Genomic DNA, 9,585 nt, shown 5'->3' on the forward strand with positions numbered 1-9,585 from the left:
CTGTGTACTTTTCTGCAAGCTTCCAAGGTATTTAAAATTAAAATATTTAAAATATCATCCAATTAGTGGTACCAAACTAAAACCTTAAAGGATGGCCAACTGTGTTTAAAAACAAAAAAACATAAAAAAACCCTCCAAAAGTAGATTTAATCTTACAGATTTCAACATTTCACATTTAACAAAAAAACAGAAACAAAGTTCAATGACTTCATACAAATTAACTTTCATAATCAACTGACACATGTGTGGGCTGTTTTTAAATCATGTTTTATTTTTTTAGTACAGTACTGTTAAAAGTTAGTTCCAACATGTTCAATTCGGAGATGGATTTTCTTTTTTTCCAGCTGAGGTCAACAGACAAAGCAAAGCTATAGCAGCAGTTGCCAAGGTTACCACAACTACATTGCTGAGAATTTCAAAAGGAAAAAAATAAAAAAAATAAAATAAAACAACCTAGGCTTGATTTGAGAAATTTATGATGCCACTGTACCAGAGTTGTTTGTAAAGCCATTCCATCGTTCATTTTTCGTTAATCATTTGATTTCCATTTTATTTTGATGAGACAAATCACCTCTAGGTACTAACTGCACCTTGAAAGAGAAATTAAAATGAAGAATAAGATTAAAACGAAAGGAAAACTTGTTTCATTCTTATTCATTCTAACTGCGCCCTCTGCTTCAGAGACGCTGCGATGTGATATCTGATTATGGCTAAAGTTCTGGATGGTGCGTGAAATTTTCTTAGTTGGGGCAGGGTCCTCAATAACCCACTGAGTGAGGCAATTCACTGATGATAGGGCAGTGGAAGACAGCAGGCACAGCAATGGTGCCTCAGTGGGGAAAAGCCACTGCACCTGTGAGTGGGCACTTTTATCTTGAATGACGTATTATGTCATGTTATTAAGAGCTTGCAATAAATAGTGAAAGCTGTTGGGGAACGACAGCCATTTAAGTAGAATCTTTAGAACAAGGAAAGGAGGAAATAAGGTGGATCATCTGCGTGGACAAGCTACCTTCCTGCTAACACTCAGGTTTGCCACCTGTAATCAGAAAATCTTCATTTATCAATTTGCTAGTTAAATACCAGCAAACCTCACAGTAGCCATGTAGGAAAAAGAGCCAGATGCCAATCACATCACGTGGGTTCAATTTGTATCATGAAAATGTTAACCTGTAGCACTCTACTCCAGTTTTACATGAAGAAAACAATATATAGTGAAAATGGTAGGGAATCCCTTTCCAGGAGAGATTTTCACTCTTATTCTCTGCACCAGAATACCCTTTACGGTAAGAGTGGTTCAGTCCAACTCTACGGCAGCACTCTTGACAGAGATCTGGTTGGATGGTGGCAAAGAGTGAAAGTATGGGAAATGGGGCATGATCTGAGAACAGATGTAGAGTGAAGGTCTTATAGATCCTGCCCACGTTCGTTCCGTTAAGTTGGGGACAATACACTGAAATTTATTTTGGTTCTCTGTAGATGCTGGGTGTTTTTGTGAGTTAGGTATGTATGCGCATGTCTGTGTATCACTAGGTACTGTATGTCTTTACGAGGGCTGTGAGCCCAGAAGTCTCTCGATTGCAGCATTGATGTCTCCTCCAGTAGCTATGAGCGCCTGCAGGTTGGCCTCGCGGTTGATGAAGCCCATAGCATTAAGCTGGTCCAGCTGGGACTGGAACCGAACCTCTGGGGTCTGGGTCTACAACGACAAAATGAGATGCGAGACAAATTATACTAGTACCATACTGTGACCATGTCCATTCCCCCCCCCCTTTTTTTCTGTAAAGCAGTCATTTCATCTGAGAGCACACATGTTCACAAATTGTACAGTATTGTGCAAAAGTCTTGAGCCACCATTTCTTTATATTTTGCTTAGCCACTTTTCTGTCCTTTTAAAAAGCGTCCTCAAGAAGGCTTTTTGAAGGCCTTTCAATGTTTTTCTTTGGCTGATTTTCCACTCATTTCAGTCCAGTCCTTTTACCTGACCATTTTCACAGGAATGTTATTTGACCACTTAACACAGGCTGATAAATCATCCACCCAAAGATAACAACCTAACTCAAGTGTTCCACCTAGTTATGTTTATGTATGTGACTAGAGAGCTAGAGACCAGTGAAACAAAGCAGCACTTGATGACAAAAAAGTTCAGGATATCCTCAACTCATCACACTATTGCTGTCATTTGCCAGAAGTACGCTTCAGCGACTCATCACCACGCTGTGGACACCTTTTACAAAGTTTATTCGTTATTCATTTCTAAGTGTTGACATTATTCAAATATTTTAAAGTGTAGTGTGTACCCCAGTGCTCACTGTACCTATGATTACACACTTGAATTAAGAGGGGTAAGAAAAATTGAATTCAGTTAACTGCAATTTGCAATCTACTGACATCTAGTGATATTTTACAGACTTTACCTTTAAGACAAAGGAAAAACTCCAGCAAAGACCTGACACAGGACCAGCAAGGTACATCTGGTCCTTCAGTGGATCGCTCACTGAAGTCTCATCATATATGGTCTAAACGGAAGGCGGCTGTCAAGAAGCCATTTCATAAGGAGGACAAACAGTGAGAAAAGGCTGAGGTATGTCAAAATCCAGTGTGAGATGATCTTGACAGAGGATGGAACAAAAGGCAGCAAACATCCATAGAAGAGCTTTAAATGTCCTTCAAGAAGCCTAGAGATCTATTCCCGAAGACATGACAAAACAGCTGCCTAAGAGAGTTCAGACTATGTTGAAGAATAAAGATAGTGAACCCAAATGTTGACTTTAAACCTTGTTAAAACTGAAAAAAAAACTCAGTTTTTATACTTTTCCATGTTTCAATAAAACACTGGAACTATGTCCTATTTTACCACCAAAATATAAAAAGAAATGTGGCTCAAGACACAGTACTGTAATTCCTATGCATGTGTACCGTTGCGCTTCCGCCTCCACCTCCTCCTCCAGCAAACATCTGGAGCATCTGATGCATCAGCTGCTGCTGGGCAATGTTTGTTCCAGCACTGCTGGGTGAGGATGCAGGGTTCTCTGTGGGCATGGCCCCTCCTGTGGGTATTCCAGGAATTCCACCTGGCATCAAACTAGGATGAAAGAAAAATTAACAGCAGAGAGTATATCCACCTCAAAAATGAACGATGTTTAAATGTGTGTTAGCATACCTGGGCATGAGGCCTGGTGCTTCTGTCTGCAGTGTCTGTAGGCCCTGCTGGATCTGCATCAGAGCTTGCATGGCCCGTGGATTGGTCATCACTGACAGAGCTTCTGGGTTCTGCATCTGCAACCCAACAGTTCATTGAAATTGTCACAGGATTAGCAGTCTAAATTGTGTGAGCGTTACAGCTGTTTTCACACATGCACTGCAGGTTTGTTCAGCTGACAGAGGTGCATTGGACAACCTAAAAGTCAGACTCAAAGGAGCTTGCAAAGAAAAGCGTCTGGACTTCTTGTTGCTTGAAGACGTTTCACCTCTCATCCGAGAAGCTTCTTCAGTTCTAAGGTCAAATGGTGGGGAGTCCCAGATTTAAACCCAGTGGGAGAATATCCCCCCACAGAGGGACAAAAGGACCCCTGATGATCCTCTAATCGCCTGAGCCAAGGTGTGAAAATGGGTGTGGGTCCCAATCAGCCAGAGTTTCGGGTGAGCTCTTTGTGAAACCTGGCCCCACCTTATCATGCGAATTCCTGAGGTCAGATGGCCCAGGATGTGAGTGGGCGTTCAGGCGTCTGGGGAGGGAACTCAAAGCTGGATTATAGATGGCAGACAGTTGGTGTCGTAAACCACTGCCTCTGTTCAAAGATGGTCGCTCACAGTGGACATAGATGTAGCTCAGGCGATTAGAGGATCATCAGGGGGTCCTTTTGTTCCTCTGTGGGGGGATATTCTCCCACTAGGTTTAAATCTGGGACTCCCCACCATTTGACCTTAGAACTGAAGAAGCTTCTCGGATGACAGGTGAAATGTCTTCAAGCAACTTAAAGAAGTCCAGACGCTTTTCTTTGCAAGCCCCTTTGACTACGATGACCTGGATGACTGAGAACCTTCACAGACTAAAAGTCAGACGCAATTACATCAAACATTTTCCAGCTACCTAGTACAAAGTTCATGCTATGTCAAATGGTGCTGCTGTGTCAGCACCACAGGTAATATTCTGCTACATTTACTGTTAGCAAATATTTCCTGCATGCTAGGTCCAGTAGTTCCCTCAAGTGAACCCTGTGAAGTACTGCCAATAGTTTGAAAGCTGACACTTTGCTGTAAATTTGTGACATGTTGTGTGGTACATGTGAGAAAGAAGAACAGTAGAAACTGTATTGATGCAATTATCCAAAAACTGACTCAAGTGGGAAAGCGACTCAACTAACAAATAACAACTATTCAGGAGATTCTTCTAATATTCAGATTTCAGTTTTATTTAAAGAACCTGGGACATTTGCCAGCACTGCTCTAAGTGAGCGCAGCAGCACCTGTGAGGGAGCCGTTTGTGTGCTGTTGTCTTGTGGTTTGGTTGCCCAGATGGAGTCTGTTAACTATGAAACCGACAGTCACTTCCACCCTTCTGGGTGATCATTTGATATACTACTGCCAAATTCACTTCTAATTAAAAATGAAACACGTAATTTCCTCATATTTCAATGTGTTTAATGTATTTTAACTTCTAAATCAGGTATTAAATAGATATTATTTAATGATATAATTCATCATGTACCCTCGGCAGATACATAGACTGAGGCTCATTATGCCACCCTGCAGATCTAATCAGCTCCATTCTTTGTTACAGTCTTTTATAGAAAACATGCAAATCTAGAACTGCGGTACTAAACTAAACAAATATGCTGTACCTGCTGCAGAAAGATAGGCAGCTGAGCTCTGAACTGTTCCTGCAGTTGTTGGTTTCCAGCAAACAAGGGGTTATTCATCAAAACCTGGTAGAGAAAAAGGGAAATACAGTCAAGCAAAATGATCATTCCACATCAGGCTATGCTGCTTACTCACTAAAATAATAGAAAGATTTAAGTAAATTCATTTTAGCACCTCACCACAGCTTTCAAACTGATGCTGTAACCTAATCAATATGTCTTTAGTATCACTCAGCAGCACTTTATCATGAAGCTGCTCTGGTCTAAATATGAGCTTAAAAGACAATCTCTGTATTGTCTTAATGCCAGTGGCTAACCTGATACTGACAGTACATTTAAACCGAGTTGTTCATTATGATCCACTTGTCTATGTATAAACATGTGCACCTGTCTGATGCACATTCTGAACAGAAAAATATTTTAATCTAATTGTTTTCTGCATGGCTGTGCATTATATGTATGTTTAAATGTGTGTGTGTATCCATCTTTAAGCTTACCTGGGAGGCCAACTCTGGGTTTTGAGCCAGTGACTGCATCATGCTGCGCATGTAGGGAGCAGACAGCATGTTCTGCATCAGCTGAGGGTTTTCAGAGATCTGCTGCAGTAGACTCTGCATGCCTGGGCTGTTAAACATGCCTACAATAAAAAGAAAACAATAGAAAATATAGACAAGAAATTCAAAAAAAAGTAATGTATACATAATTCACTACATCAAAGTATTATTTACAAATAAATAATTTGATAGTTAGATAATATTAAATTTAAGGAATTCAGGCTCGCTCTGGCTTACCATTTCCCAGACTGCCAGGATTGATGCCCAGAGGGTTCGACACACTTGGGGTGGTGCCTGCGGTGGTACTACTGCTCCCCGTGCTGCCCCCTCCACTTTCAGAAGGGTTAGAAGAAGTTGGTGGCCCCCATGGATTTGGTAGGGGCTCTCGGTTCTCTGTCCGTGATGGCTGGGCACCAGACTCGGAGCTCCCTCCCAGAGCTGAGAATGGGTTGCTACCAAACTACAAGGAGGCACATTTGGAAACACAACTGTCAGAATACTACTAGCTATGCAATGCTGACAAAAAAGAGACAACAAATACTACAGAATGAGTGAGAAGTTCAACAAGCACCAACAGTGCACAAAAACAAAACATTTGTCAGCAAGTATTCCTCACAGATACCTGTTCTCTGGCAGCGCTAAACATGGGCTCCTGGATGTCTGTGTACATCCTCCGCAAAGCATTGTATCCTCCTGGGATGCTCTCCAAGTTGCTCAAAGCCCGGTCCTGGTTGCGCATCATTTCTTGCATCATCGCTGGGTTCCTGGCCAGCTCCATGGTCTGTGAGGTGTTATAAGAACAGGAAAGGAAACAACTGAATCAAGGTATCATTTTAAACAGAGCTTGTAAAATCCTTTAAAAAAAGGCAGATAATATAGTGGGAATCTAATATTGTGCTACCTGAATGACACATTCAGCCCTTCTTAGTTCTGTTTACCTGTCTCATAAGCTCAGGGTTGTTGAGCATGTGGGAGATCTCAGGGTTGCGTTCCATCAACTGTTGCATCTGAGGATTAGCCATAATCATCTGTCTCATCAAGTCTGGGTTTGACATCATGTTCTGCACCAGCGGGTTCTCCATAATTTGAGAAAGCATCTCTGGATTGGACATAAGCTGCCTCTGCATCTGCTGCTGCAGCTCCATGAAGTTAGCCGAGCCCATGCCCAGTCCAGCTAGACCACCCAGGTCACCGAAGCCAGCTGAAGGAGGAAAGATTGGAGAGTGCTGGTTAAACACACCGCATTTCTCAAACAGTGAAAGGTGTTTGCCTGTATAAAATTACACAAAGTTGCACTTACTCAGTATGTTGGGCGTCTGTGTGGGTGGTGGGGCTGAGCCAGTAGAACCTGTTGTGGTTGAGGGGTTGGTGCCTGGATTTGAAGTGGAGGTACTGCCTGCTTGGGTGGATGTTGAGCTAGAGGCTGATGTGCTACCACCATCTGCCGCCCTACAGAGATGATTTTTTTGGGGGGGAAAAGACAAACTTAGTAATGCTGTGAACGCCTTGTGCTTTGAAGAGAAACATGAATCCAAATGCACAAAAAAGACTGAACTGTAAATCTAATTAATCCTTTTTGAAGACAGACACGAAGCATTTGGTTGAATCAGCATGTTTGTTGACTTACTTGTGTGCTGTTTTTATGACCAAGTGCACTGTCAGGCCATCTTTGATGCCATGTTGGCTGAGGCTGTCGCCATCTTTTAAGATTTTCCCTGCAAAAATCAGAACCAGCTGGTCCTGTTTGGCTTTGAATCGCCTCGAGATCTCTTCTTTAAACTAAAAGACAAGAAAAAAGTAAAAACATAAGAAGTGAACCAGAAAATGTCTTACAAAAAGAGAAGAGATGGAGACAGAAACTGGAAATGAAAATTACAATATAAAGGAAGAGATGATTACTCACGTGACATGCTGCTATTATCTGGTTCTGTTTTGATGCAAACCTCTGGCATTACAGATGCCATTTCTAAATATCCCATTATCTGGGACCATGCACTCTAAATCTATCAGATTACCACTAGTCTTTCAACACTTTGTGAAAATTACATTGATAAAGTACACTTTTGATGAGTATTTTAAGGACAAAGGAAAAAGAAATCACTAGCACCCTATAATCGGCCTTCCTGACTGCAATCAGCCCTTTAGAAAATCAGAATGGTCAATGTCTACCTGTTACTTTTCATCAACTTTTCTCTGTTTGATAAAACATGAAAAGCTTTAAGACCGCTTTCTGTAAAAGAAGAATTTAAAAAAGGAATCAGTACCATGGTTTAATAATGGCCCAGAATTGTTGACTACTATCGTTTCGTTCACAGGGGCCTAGCAACCTCTGTGTAAAAGCAGCACAGAATCTACACAAGTAAATACGCATGATTATACAATGCAACTTAAACAATTTAATACTTATACATGTAACCTGGTCATTGCACTAAATGTTATGTACACCAAACAAACACAGGCCCGTGTGCATGAACAGATTAAAGAACACGGCTAGCATGTATGAACAGTGAAACCACAACCATTCAGTGGCAACGCAGCCATAACAAACACATCTGAAGAGATTATCCTTTTATTGTGATTAAAAAGACTGCGTTATGCTTTCAGTGCCCCACGTCGCCAAGCCAACAGTAACACTGAGAAACTGTATATTCCCAAGAAAGCCCAATGACTCAGGGGCAGCACTGAGAATGTTCTAGAGGGAAAGCAAAGTTTAGCTTTCGCTAAAGCCGTCGGGCTGAAACAGAAAATTAAAGTATGTTGTAAATCCGAAACCCCTGTCGTGGTTACATCAACTATCGGTTATATCGGTTCCTACTTGTGGTAGTGGCATAACTAAAGCGTCAGCTGACACTTGTTTGGCTACATAGTTAGCTAATGGCTCTGCTAGCAAGTTGGCTGGCTAACTTGCTAAGTGCTAACACTTAGCAGGCTAACCGGTTCGCAATTTCATCTATTGTGTGGTCATATTCCTCGATTGGATGTCACCAACGTTAATATCACCGAACATTTGTTACCCTAAGCGGCAACATTTCCGCTAAACACAGCCCCTTTAATTTCACAAAGCCCCTGGTTGCCGGCTAGAGTGACGACAAATGCTAACAGGGCTAGCTCGTTAGCTTCCTAGCTGAACTTGTGGGCAGAGGCATGACGTTAGAGGCGCAGCAGCTAGCTCCCCACCAGCAAAACCCAACCAACCTGAGTAACAGAGGCATCTTCTGCGATGGCGATTTCTTCTTTGTCTTTAGGAGTTTTCACTGTGACCTTTATAATAGTTCCCTCGGAGGCTTCAGGTTTATTATTGTTGTTATTACCAGGATCTGCGGCGCCTTGGTCAGCCATCTTTACTCCGCCGATGGAACAGCTCGGGTCTTGGCGTCGGCTTCCGGATCATGAGAGGTCAAAACCTCTTTCCAGAACGAATTTCACAAGCTCCCGTATGTACGCTGTCTCTGCCTGGTCATCATTGGTCATCACATGTATCACCAGAGGAAACGGATGTTCTAAAACATCACACGTGTGATTAACATCCCCACCCCCCAAATAAACAAAATCGGAAATGATTTTCTAAAACATGTCTGCACTATAATCAGGCTTTTGGCAGCACATCGGGTATCTTACATACATTCTTTATTTTAGACCGGCGTATTCTTATTTATTTATTTAGGTATTAGGTGAGAGATAAGCCACCCAAGCTTTCATACATTTATCGATTTTCTCTATTCAAACTTTACAAAAACAAAACAAAATTTATTTAAACTTAAAGCATGTAGAAACAAAACGTTCTGTTTTTAAAAGTACAGTGCTGAGCCATATTCGTCCATGGAAATACAATATATACGGAAAAAAACAAACTTTGTAAATAGGAAAAGTAATAGTAAACAAATCAAGTGAAGGTCCAGATGCATCTCTCAGGTTCTGTATCAGGGCTTTACTGGATTTTTTCCTGTCCCTTAAGGACGTGACTTTCATCCATCATCTGCTGTGTTTTCAGCAGTTTAGCTCTTTGGTAATCAACTTTTTATTGCAAAACTGCTGTCTTATGCCGATCAAATTGTGTCATCTTTGGCCTTTTTCACAGATTCAGCTATAGAAATGTAAAACAATCATGTGTTTTTGTGATAGCCTGTGCCTAAAATAATATGTAAGGTATCTATTAAGTGTAGACAAAA

General features: G+C 41.4%; 1 protein-coding gene across 1 annotated transcript; it reads right to left on the reverse strand.

Annotated features, from left to right (window-relative positions):
- Positions 1–246: 246 nt before the first annotated feature.
- ubqln4 (ubiquilin 4) lies at positions 247–8,910 on the reverse strand. The gene is made up of 11 exons (XM_026156359.1): positions 8,612–8,910; positions 7,044–7,195; positions 6,717–6,865; positions 6,355–6,617; positions 6,039–6,197; positions 5,654–5,876; positions 5,360–5,499; positions 4,845–4,928; positions 3,164–3,279; positions 2,920–3,085; positions 247–1,699 (listed from the first exon to the last, which is right to left on the reverse strand). The coding sequence occupies exons 1-11, from the start codon at positions 8,753–8,755 to the stop codon at positions 1,547–1,549; spliced, it is 1,749 nt and encodes a 582-aa protein (XP_026012144.1). The 5' UTR covers positions 8,756–8,910; the 3' UTR covers positions 247–1,546.
- Positions 8,911–9,585: the final 675 nt, after the last annotated feature.

The sequence above is a fragment of the Astatotilapia calliptera genome, chromosome 22 (genome assembly GCF_900246225.1).
Source record: "Astatotilapia calliptera chromosome 22, fAstCal1.2, whole genome shotgun sequence".
Taxonomy (NCBI): Eukaryota; Metazoa; Chordata; class Actinopteri; order Cichliformes; family Cichlidae; genus Astatotilapia; species Astatotilapia calliptera.

What these genes read in the sequence shown, in the direction of transcription:
- ubqln4 (XM_026156359.1), bottom strand. Translation starts at nt 8,755, where the DNA reads ATGGCTGACCAAGGCGCCGCAGATCCTGGTAATAACAACAATAATAAA. An exon ending in TTAGCGCTGCCAGAGAACAG is followed by an intron (nt 5,877 to 6,038) that starts GTATCTGTGAGG and finishes GCCTCCTTGTAG; the next exon opens with TTTGGTAGCAACCCATTCTC. An exon ending in ACCCAGAGTTGGCCTCCCAG is followed by an intron (nt 4,929 to 5,359) that starts GTAAGCTTAAAG and finishes TTTCTCTACCAG; the next exon opens with GTTTTGATGAATAACCCCTT.